The sequence below is a fragment of the Enoplosus armatus genome, chromosome 6 (genome assembly GCF_043641665.1).
Source record: "Enoplosus armatus isolate fEnoArm2 chromosome 6, fEnoArm2.hap1, whole genome shotgun sequence".
Taxonomy (NCBI): Eukaryota; Metazoa; Chordata; class Actinopteri; order Centrarchiformes; family Enoplosidae; genus Enoplosus; species Enoplosus armatus.
Genome location: NC_092185.1, coordinates 26,113,429 through 26,138,132, shown reverse-complemented (window position 1 = coordinate 26,138,132; position 24,704 = coordinate 26,113,429). Strand labels below are relative to the sequence as shown.

The following is a 24,704-nucleotide window of genomic DNA, read 5'->3' as shown; positions in this document are numbered from 1 at the left end:
TGCGGCCTGCTAGAAGGGAAGAGGGTGTGCATTGGCTCTTCAGTGACAAAACATAACCATCTTACTTCCATAATAAATAAATTTTAAAAAAGAATAAAAAAAAAAAAAACCTTGTCAAATCTTACTCGATGCAGAAGAATACAAGAGGAGAAACATTTACAAATAATACCTGCAGCAAAATAAAAACTTTTTAAGTGTGGTGTTTAAAAATGTGTTTCAATTCGTAGGAGCAAGCTTCTGCTCAGAGACACAGACCGACGGTGAGTGACATTTTTTTGTTTGTTTGTTTTTTTTTTTAAATATAGCAACTGTTGTATTAACTGTCAAGACAGATCCAGCCAGTAACGACAGCTTAACGGGTGGGTTTGGGTCACCAATCAGCTATTCCTGTTTCTGTGGTCATTCATCTTTGTTTCTGTATACATTTTTTTTCTTTTTATAAAATATTTTATTCATACAATCATTTCTTTAACTATAGCAACATTACTATTTAATTTTGAGTGGCAAGGTATCAGTCGCACATCACCTCATAAGAACAAGTATATAAACAAATGCAGAAAAAAAATTATTCTGTATCCATTTGAGTATGTCTCTCATTTTGCTTTTTCAGTTCATCGTGTGTCTGTACACCTGTCCGTCTTGTCTGTCAGTGATAAGCCGATGGGAGTATTGCTGGTCCTGTTGGGAGGTGGGGGGGGGAGGGAGGGAGGGGGGAGGGGGGGCGTGTGATTGGTAGAGCTCTGAGCAGTGGCCTTCGCTGGCTGGCCAGGAGGAGGGGCCCTGCGTGGCAGAACAGGCTGGCCGTTGGCTGGCACTGGTGACCCTCACGCCGGCCCGTTCACAGCTGGCTCTGAGGACACGGCACTCTGGTCCAGTCTGGGAAGAGAACGCAAAAAAGATGGTGTTTGAAGGGGGTTTTCTTGGGTTTAGTGGTGCAGCCCAGAAAGTCACACTCTCACATATGGTGTGTTAAGACTTACTTGGCCTCCTCTATGGCTGACATTTCCTCTAGAGGACCATTGGGAAGCTCTGCGCTGGGCCGACACTTCTCACTGCTTACAGGACACACGGGAGAACAAGAGAATAAAGTTCACTAAACCGCCTCGAATCATTTTGACATAAACGGAAACATGTGATGGTACAATGTAAGATACAGTCAAAGATGTTTACAAGTTGAAAAAATGTTTCATAAGAAAGACATCAAGATGTGGGAGTTGCGCTGCATTAAGTTGATGATGATTGCTTGTTGCTCTGAATTAACAAACAATCACAGTTACGAAGGGGTCAAAGATATCATGTAACTGAACATTTCCATGTGAGTAGTCTTGAATCCCCCCCCCCCCAAGGTAAGTGGTGTGTGTGTGTGTGTGTGTTGTGTCTGACCCTGTTTTGGGACAGCAGGCTAACGCTGAGCTGTTGAAGCCTGTTCTCTCCGAATCCACACACTCCGCTACTGAGTACTTCTCTGAAGGAGCACTCTTCTCTTCATCACTGGAACACACAGATACACACACGCACACACAAATATACATTAATACCATATGAGGTGATTCATACCCCCCCGCGCCCCCCCTCCCACAGAAACACACAGAACACAGTGAGACGTGAACAGTGGTGCATGCTGAACTGACTGACGGAGCACACACAGTAAAACAAAGGATGGATGGTGGTGAAATGGGTAACTGTGTCACTGTGGACAGCATGTGGGAAAAGCATCAAAATGTACAGCAAATGGAGAAAGTCAACGGTTTTTGATTGTTTTAGCCGCAATGCTTTGTTTGCTACGGAGCCAGCAAATAGCAGGCAGGCCTACAAACTGATTTGGAAAACCGATCAGACCAAAATTGATTCGTGCCAGCCGTTCAGTCTAGCTTTGTCTCAGAGAACCACCAATAATCTTGATGAGGCCTCAATCAAAGCAAAACACCCACAAAACATCCAACATTTGAGGTGCTACGGAACACTCGCGCAGCGTGTTGTCGATTTGTGAAAATGAGCCGTCCCTTCTTGCGCCATACTGGTATCTTCATGATTGGTTCAAAGTAGTCTAAGTACTAACAAAAATCATACACATCTTTCAAGCTACTTCATGTACACAGCAACTCTTAATGAAACGAGAAGGATATTACTACTTGCTTATGTCCTGGCTACTGCTCCTTTGACCAGAAGACTTTGGATATTTTACGTTTTTTGTCACAAAGCTCTGACATTAGGTCACTTTTAAAAAACACACCGGTCCCGAAGAAACAATATTTCATTTCAGCTAGGGCCAAAATGTATCGGCCGATTTCAGCTTTTCGCAGATTTGGCACACACGTCAGGCCGATAACGCAACAAGAAACTGCAGTACACGAAAGCCAAAGATATGTTCGAGGACGTTAAACTTCTCTCTAGTGGAGACACCTTTTCTAACCAAAAAATAATTCTTGCAACCAAAATGAATTGAATGAATCTTTAATAGGATTGATATTATAAATGTTAGATGTATGTGTAAAATGCTACACGTCTGCTGCTCCTATGAGCTCTTCGTATCTCATTCCAATTACAGAAGCTGTATTGACGCAACATTTTCCTATGTGCCTAGAACTTCCACTTATTGTGATTTGAGTAAAACGAGTAGCATCTGAAAATGCATCAAAGTTGTTTTTTGTGTTGGTTTGAGTATCCTTGCCACTGTCACCATAGTGCTTGCTCATGGTGGGAACTGTTGGGTCTCTGGAATACTATTATAAAGAGTCTGTCTAGACCTGCTCTATTTGTATTTTGTTGTTATTTGGAGCTATATATATATATATATATATATATATATATATATATATATATATATATATATATATATATATATATATATATATATACATACACACACAATTGAACTGAAAAATAGGTCATTATATTTTTAAGTACTTAAGTATTGTACGTTGCTTAAGTATTGTACGTTGCTACTTTTCAAGTCGCATCTGGTACAGGGTAAGAACAAAGGTCTCATGAAAAAGTCCTGGTAAACGGAGAGTGAAACAGGATCCAGATCAGCAGCTGCAGCGAAAAGACCCAGCATGTATGCATGTTGGGTCTGGTTCAGTGCTAAAATGCTTGTATTATACATCCGTGTTGTCTGCTTTGGTGATGTTTTATTCTACTTGTTGATTCCATAAGAAGTGTCAGGCTATTTCATTTATGTGGCTTAATAATGCTTGTTGCACCCTCTGTGGTGTCCGTTGACTTTATATTTATGGACGGCAATTTTTGTTACATTTTCTGACTTTTGTCCTCTTTTCTGGTTAATTCTAGTAAGGCTAAAGAGGGGAGGGTAACTGATGAGCCATCTATAAAATGTAATGTTATGTTTGGACATTGGGGCTCGGTGGTATGATTTAATGCAATTTATTTTGTCGCCTAAAAGGTGTTCTTTAATAGTAGTATCATATATCATCGGAAAACTGGCCTCCACACTCCAATTACGCTTTTGTCGTCTCAAATAATAATTTGGTCTTAAATCTGTTTTGAAAGCCATTTGAAAACTGAATAAACTTAAAAAACTGCACTCGGACAACACCTTTGGTAAGAAACACATGCAGAATGGAGATAATGAAATAAACAAACAAGGAGCTGAAACCAAAGAAGAAGAAGATCAAAATTGGGAAAGAAAAGTTGGTGGTTGACGTGACAACAAGACTACATCACGGCCGCAGGCTGATCTCTGATTGGCTGTACATACCGATAAGATTTCAACACTCTGAAGAAGACCACACCCACAACGCACAGCAAGAGAGAGAGGAGGGGAAGCTCAGGTTGTAAGTGTCGCTCAGTTCATCAGACAGTTGTTATTTACTCAGACAGACAAGACAGTATAATGCAGCATCAACAAGGGGACAGAAGGACAGAGGACAGCCAACTTTAAAACCTGCAGATTTAGGATAGGCATTTTCACTGTGAAGACATTGCGGAAGTATGTTAAATTATGTAATAATTCCTTGTAGGACTGGATGATGGAATATCATTTTAACGCCTAAATATACAATTAGTGTACAGCAGTTCATCACCATATGGCCATAGCTATGTCATTTCCTATGCTATTCTGTTATGTGAGCTACCAAATTATTAGACAGTGAAAGAATGAGCACAAAGTATAAGACAACTGAACCAGTCTACGACCAGCTCAAGCAGAGCTCCAACCGTTTGGCATTACCCTGACCTAGAAACAGGCTTTGCACGTCTGTGTGGTATTTTGTTGCCCTGAGCACATGGTACACAGGCGGGGGAGGTTCATTCACATGGGGGCAGAACAAAGCAAACTGTTGGTATTTTTGGTGGAAATTGGGTCTCAGATGTTGCACTGAAAATAGACACCTCAGAGCCACATCTGTTCCTGGCGCCCACTGCTGCCACTTTGGTGATTTTTGTCCACAAGAGCAAACTAACAGTGGAATAGTGCTTAAAATGCAAGTTAACCATTTTAATTCAACACTTTCCAGCCATAGACTGTATATAAAGATGGACGACATGACAGCTCACGAAAAGTGAAGCCAAAAGATCTTGATCGCCCCCCTGGTGGCTGGCTGCAGTATCATAACATAAGCATCATGTCATAAGCCAGTGGGAAGAAGTGGAGACGCGTCAGCCATCTTTACATACAGTCTATGGTTACAGCCAGTAGATGCGTTTAAATGGCCTGGGGCCTGTCTTGGATCTTGGTGTTAAATTTAACACTACCTCTACAGGAACTGTGACCGAGTGATAGTGTGAGGGCACTCATAATAAAACAGATGTGACAACACTAATGACAACACATCCTGACAAGCAAAGACACCATAATGTAAGAGAGCATTCCAGTGTTCCCCCCCTCTTGGGTTTTTTTGAATGCCAGGACCACAACATTAGCACTGAAACTGCTATTAATGACATTCAGTCATTTAGCACAGAGAGCTGTGTAGTGTTTTTTTATTCAGGTGTGTTTGGCGAACCTCTTGAAGACGGCGGTCTCAGTCTTGGCATCGACGGTGAGGCTGACCGTTTCTTTCATGGAGCCATTGATGACCGTCTCGGTGATGCTGCGCTGCTCACAACAGGCCGTTTCCTCCTCCGCTTTAGATTTCCCGCAATCTTTAGGTGAGGTGGAGGAGAGAGAAGCCACGCTGGTACCCAACCAGCCATCACAGTCTGGGAGGAAGGGGGGTGAAGAAAGGCGAGTCAAGATCATTTAAGCTTCAACACTTAACTCACAGCTACCCTGACTGGAGATATATTCACTCCTCCCTAATGTGATTTTGGGTTATTTAGATCTCACCTTCAGGCTGCATGGGTGCATTGACCCCCAGAGGGTCCATTGTCTCTAGGCTGGTTTCCATAGCAACAGGAGAGTTGCACCTCAGAGGGTCTTTGGGGCTGAAAGAGAGGAATTTCAATGTATGATGCATACTCTTTCAGATTACAAGACTATGACGGCCAAAAGCAAAGCACACTAACAGACACTGAACCAGAGTCTGTCAGGATGTCCCTACCGGACAGGGGTGAAGTTGGAGAAATCAGCCCAGCCTGTTTCAGAGTTGGAGGGGGCGGCAGAAGAGGAGCTCCACGCTGCCTCAGGGAGGACTTCTGTGGAAGAGGAGGAGGAGGGGGACAAAGGAGAGGAGGCGGTGGGGTTGTTTGGGCTGGAGGCTGGAGCTGTGGACGTACCCGTGTCCATGGGGATGTCGTCAAAGTTGGCTGTCCACACTGGCCCTAAAAAAATTATAATGATAAAGAATACATGAAATGACTCAGGTATTGAAAGAACTATGGTTTTCTTATAAATGAATGTGTGTCGTACCTGTGTCGACTTCCATTCTGTCGTCGGTGCTGGGGTTGGAAGCTTCAAAGGGATCTCTCTTCACATCCTCCTCCTCGGAGTCTGTGCTTTCCTCACTGTCCGTGCTGCCTGAGCTCCTGAGATGGGACACACAGATCAAACCGTTATTTCCAAATCGGCATCTTGAGTTCATCCTCTCTGTATATTGAGAGCGCGATAAATGTGGAGCTACACAACCATGCAGCTTAATTGTTAAGGCAATCGAGAATCAGAGTCTGATTATCAAATCAGCAGAAAGATAGTAATGACTGTATTAATTACTCGATCAACTTAGAAATTAGTTTTGCTCACCAATGAGGGAAGAGCTAAATGTTTAGGTAATTATTCTGGTCAAAGTTTCACAAATGGGATGATAAGTGTTCACCTTTTTTTTTTTTTTTTTTTTTTAGCATTTTATTAACAAAATCTGATGACTTGAAGGTGTAAAAGTCACAAAAGTTTGTACAGTGTGACATTACATAAAGAGAAACATCTCGTGTGTGTTTAGCTGACCTGGGGCGTCTCTGTGCCTCTGGTGCAAAGGTGACATCTTTTTCATCCCAGATGTCCTCCTCATCTGAACCAGCATCTTCAAACTGCTGGATTTTCTCCTTACAGCGTGCCTCAAACAAAGCTATATTTGCCTGGGGACGACACACACGGGCCACATACTTACAAATAACACTGTCTATATGTACAGTACGTGCACATTCAAACTAGGATTGGGTCCTGCAGAACAAAAAGCCACTCCGTGAAGCAGACATTAACATGTATACCTCCAGTTTCCTAGCACAACAGCTACACTGCAGGCTTCAAACAGAGCCATCTCAAAGGAAATATTGTGTGTGCGCGCATATTATATTAGAGAGAGCGAGCAGTATTTTAGGATGTTTTTGCAAATGTATTAAATTTGGTCAATTCAATTGATTTGACATGATTTGGAAAGGCACACACCTGTCTGTACAAGGTCTCACAGCTGATAATGTATATCAGAGCCTGCAGAGCTCAGAGACAGGATGCACTCAAGGCTCCCTGGAGCACAGAGGCCTCCATAACTCTTAAATGGAAGAAGTTTGGAACAACCAGGACTCTTCCAAGAGCTGGCTGCTAGGCCAAAGCACTCACAAAGTCACTCCTGGGCCTGGGCTGAGATTGAACTGTTTGGCCTCAATTCTGAGTGTCATGTCTGAAGGAAACCAGGCACCGATGGAGGCAGAGGCAGGGACAGGGGGACTGGTCAGGGTTGAGGGAAAGCTGATCAGAGCAAAGTACAGAGACCGGCAGAGAACAACCAGCCAAGACAACGCAGGGGTGGCTTAAGCTGGCTTTATGGTCACCGTAGTGTCTGTGGCGCGAGGGTCCGTGCACCCAAAATGACGTCATCAAGCCATGCCGAAGGCTCTGCAAGCTGCCAGCCGCGTGGTCGCGCACCTCTGAATTTTTGTTACTATGTGGTAACTAGCCGGTACGTCATTTCAAGCACCTCTATGACCCTTCCATGAGAGACCACAGGGACAGACACGATTCTGAACTCATGGAGAGAGACCGCCGCCACATTTAACAGATAAAAACAGATACATTCCCCCTCAGCAACAACAAGCTCTAGTGCAGAGTGCAGCCATGTTGCTTTATGATGATCTTCCACTCGTTTTTGGCGTTTCGGAGAATACTGCAACAGATCGCCTGTTAAGCATAAACGCCTCCGTGCAATATCAAAGATCACGCAAGATCTACGGCGGCTTGCTCGCATGAGCATAAACAAGGGTTTAGGGGCAACAGATCGCCTGTTAAGCATAAACGCCTCCGTGCAATATCAAAGATCACGCAAGATCTACGGCGGCTTGCTCGCATGAGCATAAACAAGGGTTTAGGGGCAACTCTGTCCAGAGCCCGGACTTGAACCCAATCTAACAGGTCCACCGACGGGCCTAATCCCGTCTGACAAAGCTTGCAGAGAGAGAGAGAAAGACTGGCAGAAAAATCGCCAAATCCAGGTAGCAAAGCTTGTCGCGTCATACCCAAGAAGACTTGGTGCTGTAATCGTTACCAAAAGGTGCTTCAACTAAGTCCTGAGTTAAGTGTGTGAATGCGTGTGTGATATTTCAGTTTTTTCGTTTTAAAACATTTGCAAAAAGAATCCAAAATGTTTTTTTTTTGCTTTGTCATTATGGGGTGTTGAGTGAAAAATGTGAAAAAAATGAAGGGTCCGAATACTTTCTGAATGCTCATGTTTTACATTTGTAGCCCCCGTTCTGTTACATTTTTCAAACCAATGGTACAGTATTTGATAAAATCAAGTTTTGGGGTTTGACATTTTTGCTATGCTCCAAGCTTTCAATTCAAATGCAGGTATCATATCCTATACATATGCCATACATACTGCACATTTGTTGGCTAGGGAGAAATTGAAATTCTAGATGAATGTAAACAGTGGAAATATAAGACATGTCATATCAATATAATAACACATTTTCATTTGTTTCATGAGAATTTGACTTTCTCCTCTCATTCACTGACTACCTAGGAATTCAAGATTAATAATCAAAGTACTTACACTTTCATTTGTATTCAGTGAAAAATTGATGTCTGATATTCTATCAAAGGGAATACTGCAATGTTAAAGAGAACAGAGTTTAGTTTAGTTAGGGTCGTTAGGCATCCACATATAATGGTAACACACACAGGCAGACAGGCACGCAGCTGTAACACTTCATCTTCAATACTGCAGGGGAAAAATGGAACTTATTCTCACCCCATGCCAGGTTCATGATAACATAAAGATAGTGCTTTTCTTTTTTTACACGCATGTAAACTGGTCAAAGAAAAGCGAAAGAGTCATACATAGAAGAAAGTGCGTTTTTACACGGAAGCCAAAATGGCTAGTATTGCCAGAATATTATGCTGTACCCGACATTTTAAATAGTACATCAATCATTTTAGGAAAAGTCAAACATTTGGGGAGATTGTTAATATAAGATTAATATCAGCTCACGATTAAGCCTAGTTGAGCACAAAGACTGGAAGCAGAGGAAAACTGCTAGCCTAGCTCTGTCAAAGGTGACTACTCCTGTCATATGTAATAGAGCTGTCTATAGATTAGGGCAACAACTCACAATTATTATCCATTCATCTGCTGATGATTTGTGCTTGAAAAATGATCAAACTTCCACAATTAATCAATTATCAAAATAGTTGCTGAATAGCCATTTCCCCCCTGCTTCCAGTTTTCTGCCATGGGCTAGGCTAAAAAAAACAAAAAACATCCTGGACTCTTTAATTAAACTAATACTGATCTTCTCACCTGACTGAAAACTGATTGTTTCCCCTTGGATCCAAAACTGTCAGACCTTTGCTTTTTAATAAACACTATCAGAAGATCAGGGAGTCATTCTAGACTACAGCAGCCCCGATCTTTCCAGTGGGAAACAAGTGAACAAAGCTGCATTTCACTAATAAACAATACATTGATGATGACAATAGGTCATCAAGGCAAATGTCAGATGAAGAGTTAACTTTATCTCATGTCCACACATGAACCCAACAATCCCCATCAGCTCACACCAGCCTACAAACTTGACTCACATTATTACTATTCCTTACGTAACAGGACAGTAACCCAAATTACTCTTCAACTAATCCCACCTCACCTTCCGATTTGTGCATTCATGACAACTGGTAAAGTATCTGACCTGTATAGAATACGTTTTAAGCACAGCAAGGGTTTTTGTTCAGGCCTTGGGAAAGCCAAGTCCCCTCCCTTGTTGATGCTTAAAAGGGTAACTCAGACATGTTCCAGGCATCTTGACTGCACAGATGGGAAGACCACCAGACTAGAACGGGAGCATTATCAGGTCCACCAATACAACAGTTCTGTAAATGACCCACTTCACATCTACTGTATGTGTGTGAAAACCTTTTCTTTTGAATTGCTCTTTTATAAAAACAATTACAAGTTACAAGAATGTCAGGACTTGAGGAATAGATTCTGAACGTTTGTATAGGTGTATTGCTTATTTCACCCAGCCTCGTTTTGCATAGTCTGATAATGCTAAGCTCAAGATCTATGGAAAAAAGAAACAGGCTCTACTTCACCCCACAAACTGTTTAACATGAAGCAGACCCTTTTAAATCTTTGATCAATAGGGGTGTATAAGATAGCACAAAATTCACGGTTAGGTGTGTTCCTCGGGTTTGGGGGTCACAGTTCGGTATGTATCCAGTAAAGCAAGGAAAACAATAAAATGTAGAATATAGTATTTTTGTCATTTATTTTGAAAAGTGTAAACATTCAACAGTGGCTCATTGGCCATAACTCTTACGGTAACAGTTCACTCAAATACTGGCATATTGTCAAAAAGAAAAAATAAATAACACAAATGTCAGTGATGCTCCATCATAAGACTCTGACCTGTTGGTAATTCCGTAACTGCAGCTTGCGCTGGTTTATCCAGGGCAGGCACAACAGACTGACTAACATGTGAAGGCACATTGTAGTGAGGCTCAAGCACTTTGATCAGATGCTCAAATTCTGTATTCTCTACGACCGAGTACGGTCGCATATATGCAGCGATAAACGCTCCTGTCGCGTTAGTTATTACTTTGGCACGGTCCGAATCTGCAGTGAGAGAAGGACTCGCCTTTGGACGTTTGTATCGCAAATTCGGTCTCGGTTTCAGAACCCAACACCCCTGTTGATCAACTATCCAGCTATCTCCCACAGCCCACAACCTTTGCAGAAGATTATACACCCAAAACCAGCTTGCCCTAAGGAATGTACAAAAGGACAGCGCACAAGAACACACAAGCTGTATGTGGTTTCCTCTCTTTTAGCCATATTTTGGATTTATTATGCCTGAGATGATGGTTCCAAATGGTTTTGAAATACAAAAGAAAAAGGTGTTTGGTCCAAGCAATCATCGAGAAGACTTGGAATAGGAATCAAACCCAAAACCAGCTTTGTAATGTCTTCAGTGCCCTGTCCCTTCAGTGTTACACAGTAATATTTAGACAGCAAGTCCAGTCATGCAGGATGAGTACTCACTCCACAACATCGTCCTGATCAGCAAACTCTTCGTCATTGAAGCCGAACTGCTCAATAAAATTGGACGTCATTTGTTGCATCTGATAATCAGAAAAGGCCTGGCAAAACCCAGGACCAACGATAATGATATAGTCTTGGCTCTACACAAAGCTGGTCATTACTTTGCAGTACAGAAAATAGCAAATGCATATACTGATTTGGAAACACAAATAATGTATAACATGTAGGCTAGACGTGTTAATAGCTTAAAAAAAATAAATAAATAAAAAATAACCCACAAACATGCATTTACAGTCGGATGCCAAAATGCTTTAACATTAGTTAAAAAAAAAAACAACTGTCAATTCTATTCTATTTAAAACTGAAGTTTCCCATATGACATTAGTAGTTAAGTAAATCTATTCAAAACATGGTAGAGAGATGTTCCTGTAGATTGTTACTGTGCACGACCCATAGTCACAAAATATTTGAAGATGACACAGAGACACGTAGCTCTTGAACTCTATATATTTCAAAAATGAATGCAATTTGACGTGTTCTGGTGGGGAAAGCATTTTCTGTTGAAGGCCACAAGGTGGAAAATGTTGAAAAGTTAGTTGAACTTTTGAGGATGTGCGATTCTTATGTCATATTACGCCTCAACAAGCAACCAATGACAAGGGCTCCAGGAAAAACATCTGTATTCCCAGTGCATCATCACCCAGAAATTTGAACTTTCATATCAATTACTCAACTCAATGTAGCCTGTCATGTATTCTTCACTAAGTCTTGAACTTCTTAAAAAGCAGCACTGAAAGACTTTACATTTTAATCATGGTATTTTTTTTTTTTTTATAATGTAGGGAAAGGTAAGAGTACTCTAACAAATGGACCAGGGCATCCGTGTATGATCATGATTGAGGTTTTTTGGGGTCTGTAGAAGAATGCTGATGATTTATTCCCTTTTTTGTAAACTGGGTTAAAAGTAATTTTGTCCAAGTAGGACTGATTCTGTAAGTTTCACAATGAGACTATAGACCATGAGAATTTGCCTCCAATAGATATACTCATATTTGCAGATCAGCTAGGTCTGTGTGGCTATGGGCCTGCTCTGTGTGCATGTATGCATTTGTGTGTGTGTGTTTAGTTCTTACTTGTTGTAGAGAGGAGTCCTGGTGAAAGCCACTGTCTTTAAAGTCCACCTCATCATCGCTGGAAGAATGAATGTGGTGTGTATTCACCTAAAAGATGAATTCATTTAGCAAAAATAAACTTCTCCAGACAATAAAAAAAAAGTATCTGTGTTGCACACCTAACATGTATAGTGAAATCAATATTAAAGCTTGACATCAGCGTTAATGTCCATGTGGTTACTTACCAGGTCAACAGTGTTTCTCTTGTTTGTGTCAGCCAGCTGCCCAGAAATAAAGGCCTCCCATTTCTCTCGGTCCTCTGCTTGGAGCTCTGTGTCACACACACACACACACACACACACACACACACACACACACACAGTTGTCATATGTACTCTATCTTCTATCTTTTTCATTTAAAAAAAAAAGTGTTGAAAAATGGTGCTCTCAAGTCCGTATTAGATTAAGTTATATTGATAAACAAAAAATAGGCTAAGCACAGAGCTAAGTGACGCCACAGGAAGATTTCCACAACACAATATGAAACTGAGAGAAGAACATAAAGCTGATTTACAAGACAGATGAGAGTCCTTACCAGAGATGAGCTGTTGTATCTGTGGTCCGTTAGGGCCTTTGTCACAGTTATGAACTATAGAGTTGGCTATTCTGGTGAGGTGACCCATGTAGCCTCGTCGCCGACCGCCTTCCGCCCTAAAAGCACACACAAACACATTAATACAACTATCAGGACATTTCAATATGAGTTATTGCTTTGACCTCTGAAGCCAAACATCACTCTCTTAACTAATCTGAACAAAATAAAACATTGGTACACCTTGACGATTGCAGGAGAGCAGAATACTCACTGTTCTTTCTCATTGGAGCTCCAGGCTTCTATGATTCTCTGTATAAACTGGCACTTTTGAAACAGCTGGCAGAGAAAAAGACAAGGAAATAATGGTCAGTTGGAACACATTTTGCTTCTTGTTAGTAGTTTTACACATATGTAAAAGACAGCTTTAGCAACCCTTGTGGTTTTGCTATAGTCCTATAGGTAACAGCGTGTGCAGACCTAAACAATGACATCAAATAATAAGGAGACGTTTAAGAACTGATGTAAATATCGCCTTTTCTCTAGTAATCTTACATTTTTGATGAGAATGCTCTCCCTTGCATGTTCTTGCTCTGTGTCTGGCTGGGTGTCAATAGGGGCGGGTGGCATTGCCAGAATCATGGCTGTGCAGATCTCCACCTGAATGTGGAGGAAGTTGTTCCAGATGTATTTGAAATACATATCCTGTGGGCAAAACAAAATTCATTAGTCAATCATTATAAAAAAGAAACCTAACCGGTTAATCAGCTTTGTAAGAGTTGTGAGCTGACAGCCTCCGTTACTTCAGTCGTAAGATTTTACAGTAGTTAGCTTGTGAGAAAGGGAATAAATGGCCCAAAACAAATACCAAAAATACTGATATTACTCACTAGTATGACTCCCAGTGTGTTGAGGTTAATGAGTTCTGTGTTTATGCTGTGTGTGTTGCTCTGCAACAGACTGGCCACCAGTCTGACCACGTTGAGCCTGGTGTTGCCCACAGGAGGGTCCAGCACTCCCCACGTTGTCTTCATCACATTCCTCTGTTGGTGGAAAACAAACACTGCTCAATATGTACGCAACTGACTGGGACAGTTTACAAATATTGTTGGATATAACATACTAATTCAAACTGAACTGAAAACAGCTGATAAATGTGTTGGACAAAAAGGATTAAATAGTCCCATGCAGACTGCAACCTTGTAACTTTAATCTACAAGACAATTTGTCATTTAAAAAAGTAGTCTGAGTGTTTTTCTTTTACCTTTGGGGGTTCCAGTAGCAGCTGGTGAAAGTCTTTGAGTCGGGGTCTCACTGCCTCCAGGATGCTGTGGTTGACTGAGAATGAAGGGTGGGACATCCCAGGGGGGCACTCCATGTGGCCCTCAAACCTACAACATAGAAAGTCATAATCTAATGAACTAGCTCGCCACACACAATATAGTAGTGTCAACTATTTTTGGACTGTGCCTAAAGTCACAAATAATTATGGGTTAGGAATCTGATATTGAAGCATACATAAAAGGGTTTTCCCTAAACTGCCACCAAAGTAGTGGGAACTTTCATGGTAATAATGGGGGTGGGGGGTGGGTAGAGTCTATCCAAAGCATGTGAACTGTTTGGTGAATTCAGGATGTAGTTTTAATTATTGTTCATTTAACAAATGTGTTTATTCCTCTAGAACAACTGTAATTGAAAGTATGAAGAACTGTGCCACAGAATTGTCTATTGTTGTTGTACAGATTGTTTTTGGTCATCATTCCTATCAGTAAAAGTAATTTCAGGTGTGCTCAGTTTGAGCTTTACCTCCAAGCAAATGGTTTAGATAATCTGGATAGACTGTTGTTTACAGCGTGTTTGATCACCTGGCTCATCAACTATGTAATTACGATACTGTATTAAACTACAGCGATCCTTTAACAATTTACTCTAATATGTGTGACTTCAAAATCTAACTTAAAAATAGCTTTTTCAAACCGAGCCATTTTGTCCTCATCTCACATTCTCCAACAATCTCATCATCTACTTTATATCCAATGTCAAATTAAAATATTGTTGGACGTACGCTGGTCTCCTTGTCTCAAACAAGGTGAGGAGGATCTGGATAACACTGACAATTGCAGATTCATTCTTCTCCTTGTCGAAGATATTAGACAGCAGCTGCTCCACCGTCTCCTGTCTGAGGAGGAGGAGGACAGACATGAAGATGAAGAGAAAGCAGGCTTCAAAAGTCAAACTTGCCAGATCTGCAGGACAGAGTGTGTTTTCAATAGCCATTGTTAGATAAATACATTATCAAACACTGAAAAGCAAAAATGGTGAGCAAATAAAAGCTAAATGACTTATCTACATGAAAATAACTGGTACAGTAATTAGAACTTAAGGAATATTTAATAAGCCTCAATACCTTAGTAGTTGTCAAGGGTCAGGTCAGTGTCAAAACACCTGGGGAATCAACCAGGTTTGTTCTGTACAAGACTGGCTGTGAGAGTTCCTGTAGATAAAAAGCGTACGTACTTTTCAAGTGTTGCCAGAAGTGGGTCGGGCTCTGAGCAGCCCTGGACCTGGAACATCTGGTCTCTGCTCAGTCGGATGATCTCACACAGCGACTGGGAGGCATTGGAGTGTCTCTGTGGACAAGAAAGGTGGACAAACCAAAACCATGAAATCTGTGGTTTTGAGTTCGACTCGCTTTAAAACATATTCAATCCTCCCGTAAAAGTCCTAATATTCCTGAACAGATTTAAAATAGACAGATAAAACATGTCTAATAAAATAAAATGGAATATATATGTAGAAGTGGGAGTGCAAACTTTATTCTATTAAACTGTGTTTAATACATATTAATGCTTTCAAATGTTAAATGAAAACCAAAACAAAACGTTCCCTGGTTCATCAAAAACCCACAGGGGACTTCACTGAAGTGTGTGTGAGACTCACATCCTCATCTTGAGAAGGTTGTACCATGTCCACCAGTCTCTGGATCACCTTCTCCTCATTCAGCCACTGAAAAGAGGACAGAGCGCAGAGATAGTTCAGGACAGCACAAAACTTAATTTAAAAAAAAAACATGTAGAAATATGAATGAAACCAAGATAACAAGTCAACCAAATCATAATTTCAGTCATAATTTCTCATAAATATGAGTTTCCAGTAGCTTTGCAAATAGAAACTGGGAATAAAAAAATAAAAAAAAGGAGCCTCTGTCTCTGCTGTCCAAGTCCATGTTGCCAATTCATCCTACTTATTCGTCTCAAGAAGGCCCCTAACAAGAACTAAACTATGAATTATCCAACAAATTGCATTGTATCGTGATGCGAGCCTTGTAACACCAGCCTGAATAATGCAACCTTAGCTTTTGCCATGACACGAACTAGATACAAATTAAAGAATGATTTTGGAATTGCAACATCTATTTCTATTATCTCTAAAGGAGGATAGTTGAGAAAACGACTTCCAACATTTTCTGAATAGCCGCTATCGTTTTTTTCCAGTTTGAAAATCAGAAGCAACGACCAATGACATCTCAACAGCTGTTGGGTTTGCCCAAGGATTCATATGTTGATGTGTCAAGAGCAGCTCGAATTATCTTTTGTACGGCATACTCTCACAAATTAGCAAAATTCTATTTGTTGGCCTGTTCTTTTGGGTTGTGATGGTCCGATTTAAACTGCTTGATGTGTGAGCAGATGGGGGAGAGAAAGTGTTATCCCGCTACCCACGTTGAGAACGTCCTGTCGTAGCTGTTGCGGTTCGATGCAGGTGAGCATTCTGAGCAGCAGGTCCATGATGGCAGATGTCCCGATGTGTTTGATCATCAAGTCTACAAAGTCCTCCCGCTTCCGCAGAAAATCCACTATCTATAAAACACACACAAAACAAACCATACACACCTTAAAATCAGTACGCAGGATGCACAGTTGTGTTTCTTACAAGTCTAAAATACTCCCGTAAATAATCCTGTTCTCACATGCACCCCCTTCTTGCAGACTCACCTGTTCGGGCTTGCGTCCTATAAGAATGGACAGGACCTTGGAGAAGAAGCTGGCCAGGAGCGGGTTGAGAGGCGGCTCGTTCTGGAGGAAGCCATACAGTTTCATCAGCAGTTTCTCGTCTTCTCCCAGTCTGTCGTTGATCTGGCTGACGTCTGATGTAAGCAGCTCGCATGATATGTTGGGATACCTGGAAGAGCACAAAAAGTTGTTCCTTAGATTTTTTCCAGTACAACAGTTATAGTATTGTGACGCTAAATTTACACTGGATGAGCCGCCACTAGCCAGAGATTTCAAATAATCTACTGTAACAAACCGCTGGTAGATGCCAATAACCGTTTTTAGGGAGAAAGTAAGAATAACTGGGGCCTAACCCCTAATGCTACATTTAGAGTCAAGAGACTTGGATGGATCTGATGAGCATGGGATTCCCAATATGTTGCAAACTACTTTGTTCTTCAAACTTTATTCTTAAACAAATCAAGGCTACAAAAAAAACTGTGACCCTAAAACCAAGGTACATACAAACCGTGAATTTTGTGCACCGTTATGCATGCGATATTTGAGTGTTTTATTTTTAATAAATTAGCAAAATTGTCTAAAAAACATTTTTCACTTTGTCATTATGGGGTATTGTGTGTAGAATTTTGAGAAAAAAATAAGAATTGAATCCATTTTGGATTAAGGCTGTAACATAACTAAATGTGGAAAAAGTGAAGCGGTATGAATACTTTCCGGATGCACTGTATGTGTCCAGTGCATCTAATCACACGCCGGGTCTATTTTTGCCAGAGCAGCTTGCGTCTCTAAAGCGTGAAACTCACTTGTGAATGTATATAAATGCCTGTCTTTATTGGCAAATTACTTAAAAATATTTTTTAATGATGCATTTCATTTGTTTTTGACTTTGTCTTCATAGATAGTATTTGTAGATAGAGACAGAGAGAAAGATAGAGAGAGAAGTCAATCCCTGCCTACTCCCTGTGATCACCTATACTGTGCTTTAATGCTGCCCAAGTCATCATATACATAGCTGTTTTCATAAATATAAATCTCATTAAAGTCATTCAGTCATTAAAAAGCTGCTGAGCTATAAATCATTAATAAAATCATTACAAACACGACTTTGTCAGGAATAAAAAAAAAAATGCACGTTAATGGCGGCAGCTGTGCTGTAAGATCAGCCATATTGACATTTAAAGGTCCCATATTCTGCTCATTTCAGCTCTATATTTGTATTCTGGGTCTCCACTAGAGCAGCTTTGCATGATTCACAGTTCATAAAAGTCCTTATTGATCTCCTCCTGGCCCTTTCTGCAGCCCCTCAGTGCCCCCCTCTGTCTGAAACAAGCCGATTTAGACAAACTGAACAACCGCCAAAAACTTGAAGAGTAGTCCTGAGCAGAGCGCTCCAATAACTTAGACAGACTGAGCGGGTGGATGAGTGTCCCTGTACTTGGTGGGTGGTGCTGTGATTGGAGCAGATGACCTGATGGAGGCGTGGCTGAGTGCTGTGACTGTATAGTTGTGACATCACAACCTTACAGGAAGTCCTGACGGCTCGTTTAAAGGCACAGTGTCTGAATACGGGCTGTGTGAATTCCTCCATGGACTGAGCCAGGGTGTAGCCAGAACACAGCGCAGCACAGATGCTGTATGTATTCGGCGTACAGAACTTTTTAATGGGGCCCTATAACCATTGCAGGAACAGGGAACTTTATCTGCATTTCAACCTGAGGAATCGGGGTCTAACTTTATTTCCTCTGCCATAGCTCCTGGACTCCCCTAAAATGTCCCTGTTCTGGGAGAAATACTTTCTGATAATCCAGGAACTATCATGGCAGTGTTTGGTCTGCAGTGCTGAACATTACTCACAAGCACTGGGTGCCTCTAGCGTCAATATTAAGGCAAGGGGTGGACAGTTCTTGTCATATTAATTGATGTTAAAAACATAGTTATACATAGTTTGGTTTCCCCGTGAATCTAAGGAGAGAGTTAAAGAGAGAGCATGAGTAAAGGTTTGAGAAGAGTGAAGCCCTGCATTATGACTGAATGATAAAGAAAATCATATTGCGATTATTTTGACAGATATTGCAATATGAGTCATGATTTTTTAGGGAATTTGTCCCCTTCTCTGGAACAGCCTGCCAGAGGAGCTGAGCGCCTTTAAAAGAAATCTTAGGACAAATCTTTTTAGCTTAGCATTCCCTTAATCCATTTTATCTATAAAATGTATCTATATATTTTATCTATCAATCTATTTATATTTTTTATCTACCCTCCTCTACTGTGCTACACTGGGCTCTCTGTTTTATCACGTTTATTATTTCCGTATATTACCGTTTATTTTCACTGTATTGTTGTATTTTATTGTATTGTTAAGCACCTTGTATTGCAATTTTGCAGAAAAGGTGCTATATAAATAAAGTTTGATTTGATTTATAACAAAATTACAGCTCCTGCAATTTGGATATTGCACGCTATCAAACATCAGAGTCGCATTACAGTAAACACAAAGAACACAATGACTCATGTTATTGTTTCCTTGTGTGTCAAAATTGCTTGTCAAACAACAATGTCTTTTAATCTGTTATTAGCGCAATTTGCCCAATTTTCATGGTTCTTTAGACACAGTTTTGCCTTTTTTGCCAACACAACTGAGAGCTACGTAAAATGCTTTGCGGTCTTCAGATGTGGTGGAAACGCGAACAGGACTGTGCAAAATGGGCTTTTAGGTCCTTGTTTAGTTCCTGTGGCTGCTTACTTCCTGGAAATATATACTACAAAAAGGACAACAGGGACTTGTGAAGCGCAAGCTTAACTGGCGACCATTTCCCAGCTAATACTTTCAAACAAACATTCCATGACTTCTAATGCGGAGATCCATGAGGAGTCCATAAATTAACATTTTTTACTGTATCATTTAATTACAAGATATGCTAGGCACAGTTTTACTAGTTTTCTGAGTTTGTACATCGTTTAAAGGCAAAATGAACGGTTGCAATACTAAGTGAGGACTAAATGAGACGTGGAGAGATGTCTACATGTGTGTCAAATTGCATTGCAAAAAATCGTATTTTCTCTTACTTGTATTTAACCTTCTCCTCAACATCAGTACTGGGTTCTTGTGTGATGAAGGTGACTAGGTCCTCCATGCATTGTGGTCTCAGCAGGAAGTCGACCAGTTTGTGGTTCTGGGCCTTGCACTCCTGCAGGACGTCATCCTCATCCATCACCTCGGTCAGCGTCACATCCTCCTTCTCTAACAGCGTGTCAATGTGGGATGTGGTGTGGAGGTCAAATTTCCAAAACATGTTGGCTCTAAAAGATTTGTCAACCACAACATGTGTCATTGAAATCAATACTAAATGATGTCTTCTATCAGAATATAATAGATTACTATAAATGATTAACTGAGGGATCATTTAAAATCGCTTTCTTCTTCCTACCTGTGAGTGTCCAGACGGCGGAGCTCAGGTTATAAAGAGGTGTGTTCTAGTCTTTGGGAGTTGTGGCCCATTCCAGGCTAGACGGACGGACAGACAGGCAGGCAGACAGCGGTGACGGACAGACTGACAAACGGCACACATACAGCAGTTCAACAGCACACACCTGTAAGGCCCAGACACAGAAACAGACATGTTGTTAAAAGGAATGTTCCACTGGTTTTCATGAGGATATAGCAATTCTGATTATTACATATAATTACAAAAAAGGCACAAATCATTGACACACACCCATAGTGGAGAAAAGACATGACAGACACGAACACTGTATTTTTACACTTTACCATGGCAACGAAAGATAAAATAGTTGCCACAGCTCTAACTTTCCAGACTTGTAAAATGCCGCCTGTAAGTATTACAAATCAATGCCAAATGCAGCGTTCTGGCATCTGATAAGCCTTTAAAACACATAATCTGTTACTCAAACTCGACTTCCTGGGGCAAGTTTCATTGTCTCACCGGTACCTTAAAAACACGGCTCCACCAATGCAGCCCACCTGCGCTGTTTTCGGTTCTGAAACAAGCCTAATCCTGCTGAGTAGCAAGCGTTACCAGCAACAACAACAACAACCCAAAGATACAACCAAGCAAGCACCACGACCCTGTTGGACATGCAATGTTTAAATCATATAGCTTTACTTAAGAGAAACACTTACACAGTATCTTAACAAACGGAGCAAAACATCAACACAACAAAAAGTGTCACTGTCTTAATACTCTGACTACACTATAAAATTCATGAAATACAAAAATAAAAATCTAAATAAAAAATAAATAGACATTTTTTTCAGCTCATCTTTCTCACTGTGATAAGAGTAATCCCAAACAAACTACATACATCGGAAATTACAGCTAACTTAAAAGGACATGGTGATGGTTGTAAAATAATTGTTCATCACCTCAACAATCATGTTCAATCTCCATTGATGGTCAGTAAATACCAAAACAACATTGATAAAACTATTCTCAGTCTATGGCACCAACCCTCCACCTGAGCAAGACATTTTAAAATGATCAAATATAATACTTCATTATAATATTGTTTTTTCTTCATATACCTACTTAAGGCTAGGTGTGAGCTCTGCAGCTGTATTACATAACAAATATGAATTCTGACACTATTAGAAATAGGACACATAAGAACTTGTTGATAATGTCCTGGTTATGCAGGAGGTTGTCAAAAACGGTACACAATATTGTCCAGCCACAAACACCTGTTTAACAAGACAATAACTAACACTAAGCATGGATTCCTTAATTAGAGTAAAAGTAAGCAATTAGAGTAAAAGATTAAGTGCATGCTAGTTAACAAAGCTAGATTTCTAATCCAAAACTTGACTGAAAGAGATCAATGAGTCGAAACAGTTTTTGCTTGAACATTTGTGGAATTTAGACACATTCACTCTGCAAGGAAAACGTTCTGATCTCCTTCCTGATCTCTCAATGTGCCACCAGTTCAAATGGACTGACAGACTAAAATATTTATGTTCTGTCTGTAGCCTTATAGATTATATATTTATAGTTTTAAAATTGGGTAGTGAGTAGTCGAAAATCTGATTACTAACCAGCTGCAAGTTTTATACTAACCAGGTTATTACAATGTCTGTATATCTATTCTCAGAATTCTCCCAAAAAATGTGTTTTATTGTGTGTATGTAAACTGTAAATAATATATGCATGAGACACATTCCTACTTATATTGTAGAAGAATGAGATGACACCAAGGGAATGCAGCAAATGTGTTCAATACAAAAAATAAAAACAGATGCTAGCCACTGTGAGCTCAAAACTATTTTTAACACTAAAATGTGGCGTGTCATGACCACACCAACTACATTTGTGTTGTTTTCTTCTTTTTAAATCTGTATTAACTCAGCAATAGCTGTCCAATACTGGGAAAAAGTGCTGCAACTATAAAATACATCCATAACCGCACAACGTCTTGAGACTCTAAATCAAAGAATAAAATGTATCCCTTCATCTCAGTGAAACCTTAGTTAGGAATAGAACAGCATAACAGTGAGACATATTCCAAAGGCCAAAAGTGATAAAACACTCTAGGCAACCCTACAGAACCTCAGCAAACCAAGTGTTTACGACTTAAACGCGGTGCCTGATTGGGTACCTGACACTGTCACGAGACCCAAACAAAATCGATCTTGACACTAACTAGCAAACGTTACTGACAGTTTACATAAAATTGTCTAGTAAATTTCCAACCTACGTAGCTTGCGCATGCCTAAGTAAAATGAAAAAGACAAGTGTTCTCCTTCCTTAAGTCAACAGAGCTTCTATAGCCTGCACACAGAATTATACGGTCCATTACAGTTAATTCCTAACCAACAGACGGAGCCTGTTGAAGGCGCAGTTTTGACTCAGAATGCCGTAGTTACCGCAAATTATGACCATTAGTTACACTATTATTCCGGCTCTCCACTATTCGCACGCAAAGTCAACGTTGCTGAAAAAGAAAACATGATTGCCCTGTACTGTACAGCTAGTTAAACCGAACAGCGGTCAGAATAAGCTTTCATTTCGGCTGAACATGGGTTGAAACGTCAGGCAAACACTAGATCATTCAAGCTATTGCGGGCTTGTAAAAAGGTAACACCGGCTAACGTTATTTGCGTTTTGCTGTCGAAATACTACGTTTGCTGTAACGTCAGTCCATTTAACGTTATAACGCTATACCAGGGCCCAAAACAGAGTACCGCTAACGCAACAGAAACACACCGGCTATGGCAAACTGGCTAACGTCACTAGCTACCGTTAGCTATTGTTAGCTAACCTGGCCACCTAAAATCTGGATCCAAATAACGTTAGGGACTACGTCAAGTTAACAAGTATCACTGAGTTAGGGTAACGTTAATTGGTTGAAAGGTTGACCAACTAAGTACCGCTATGGCTTCACGGTAACGTACCTTATTACACTGATAAGCAATGTTAACGTTACCCCCGTCCTAGCTAGAGGTACACCAAGAGTGCCTGACAGCATAGTGTTAAGATGGCCAACTATGCTTCTTGCTAGCCAGCTAACGTTAGCCGGCTATCTGAAGACTGCTGGCTAATCGTCTCTTCAGCACCAACCAAGTGCATGGGCTAGCAAGTGTACCTACCGATAGACAACGGTAAACGGCGAGTCTCCAGCATGTAGCTTATCTTGCCATTAGCCCCAGGCCTTAACAAAACGAATACAGAGACAACACGTATCCCAGTAAGGAAAATAAAGCGTTTAAAACTGATTCTGACAGGCGCGAAAAGGTAGATCATCGGAGGGCACTTTTCAAGATGGCGGTTCCGTCAACTTCAGCGACCCCTTCCCCCACTACAGCTACAGCGTTTGTCACTCAAACTTTAACAGCAAAACTATTGGTTGTAATCCCATCGCTCAAACCAGGCCTTGAGGTTTTATTGGCTACAGGGCGTGCCACTTCATGGCGTCATTCAATCGAAGTACAAGTATTCTGTGTCGCGGAAGAGCGGAGTTTAAACTGTTTTATGAAGTGTATGTATTTTGTATAACACATGTAGTAACAGAAAAAGTAAAAAAGAGTATTTTAGTGTATCTAATTTCTTATCTAATCATATTTGGGTGAAATGTTAATGTAAAACATTAACCCCGCTCGCACGTTTACTTTGCATTCTAAATCGAACATACTCGCACAGTACGAGCACGCCCTTGGTTCGCCGAGAAACGCCCAATTTACTGAAGGTGGTGGATCAAAGATAGGGGACATATTCGTGAAATTAAAGTAGGAGAGGTGTAGCCAAGGAAACACAACGGACAATACTCCACCTCGTGTCCTGAAAATAACTCAAAATATTAATTGAAATTGATCAAATGTGTGCTGTCCCAAATAGGACACACATAACTGATTGTAATAGTCACAGATTAGTTTTGTTAGCCCTATGATAAACTGCAGTTTATGTTAAAATGTATGTTAAAAGTCAGGACTTTCTATCATATGTATAATGTCATGACAGCAGAGAACGTTTTTTTTTATTATTGCAGTTATTGTTATAATTAAAATAATTTTACATTTATTTCATCACGTAGTCTTGCAGCAAACCAGAGGGTAACAGCAATATAATGTTTATGCAGATATTCAAATATTTCAATTAGAATAGAATATAAACAATACAATTAGAGCAAACTATATAAAAGTAGCACTAAAGGAAGAATCGTAATTGTATTTACAAGGAAGATACAAAGTTACGAATATACATACATATGTATATATATACACACACCTATACATACAAAAAATATATACAATATGTTTAATATCAGTGTCATATGAGTGTTTTAAGTAGTATAGTGCAAATAGAAAGACTTGTACAGTAATGTGCAAAACCAGCATAACAAAAGTTCTGTGTAATTTATTTATGGTGCAAGATTGTTGATTTCCTTGCGACATGAAGTCTCATCATTGTTTGATTTGTTATACTGAATATATCTACATCCATTTCTTACAAGCACTTTTTTGTGAACACTAAACTAAATGTGTGCTATTTTCCGGGTGTGTGGTTCTTATACATTCTCATATTTTCAAGGCATTAGTCCAGTTCAAGTCTAAAAAAAAAAAGGGTTTTCAATGATTACAAGAGGTTGCACATAAAAATGTCCTCAAACT

The 24,704-nt window shown here is 40.3% G+C and overlaps 1 protein-coding gene across 2 annotated transcripts; it reads right to left on the bottom strand.

Annotated features, from left to right (window-relative positions):
- Positions 1-222: 222 nt before the first annotated feature.
- ppp6r3 (protein phosphatase 6, regulatory subunit 3) lies at positions 223-23,317 on the bottom strand. Of its 2 annotated transcripts, none has more exons than XM_070908082.1 (25): positions 23,187-23,317; positions 20,014-20,176; positions 19,652-19,885; positions 16,568-16,754; positions 16,295-16,432; positions 15,513-15,578; positions 15,090-15,202; positions 14,638-14,751; positions 13,837-13,963; positions 13,463-13,615; positions 13,128-13,277; positions 12,847-12,911; positions 12,576-12,691; positions 12,226-12,311; positions 12,002-12,088; positions 10,869-10,966; positions 8,382-8,436; positions 6,341-6,471; positions 5,810-5,925; positions 5,502-5,721; positions 5,288-5,385; positions 4,965-5,160; positions 1,384-1,491; positions 981-1,052; positions 223-876 (listed from the first exon to the last, which is right to left on the bottom strand). In XM_070908082.1, the coding sequence occupies exons 3-25, from the start codon at positions 19,876-19,878 to the stop codon at positions 825-827; spliced, it is 2,775 nt and encodes a 924-aa protein (XP_070764183.1). In that variant the 5' UTR covers positions 19,879-19,885; positions 20,014-20,176; positions 23,187-23,317; the 3' UTR covers positions 223-824. The 2 variants fall into 2 exon arrangements, with proteins under 2 accessions (XP_070764183.1, XP_070764184.1); XM_070908083.1 differs by having other exon boundaries at positions 5,810-5,922.
- Positions 23,318-24,704: the final 1,387 nt, after the last annotated feature.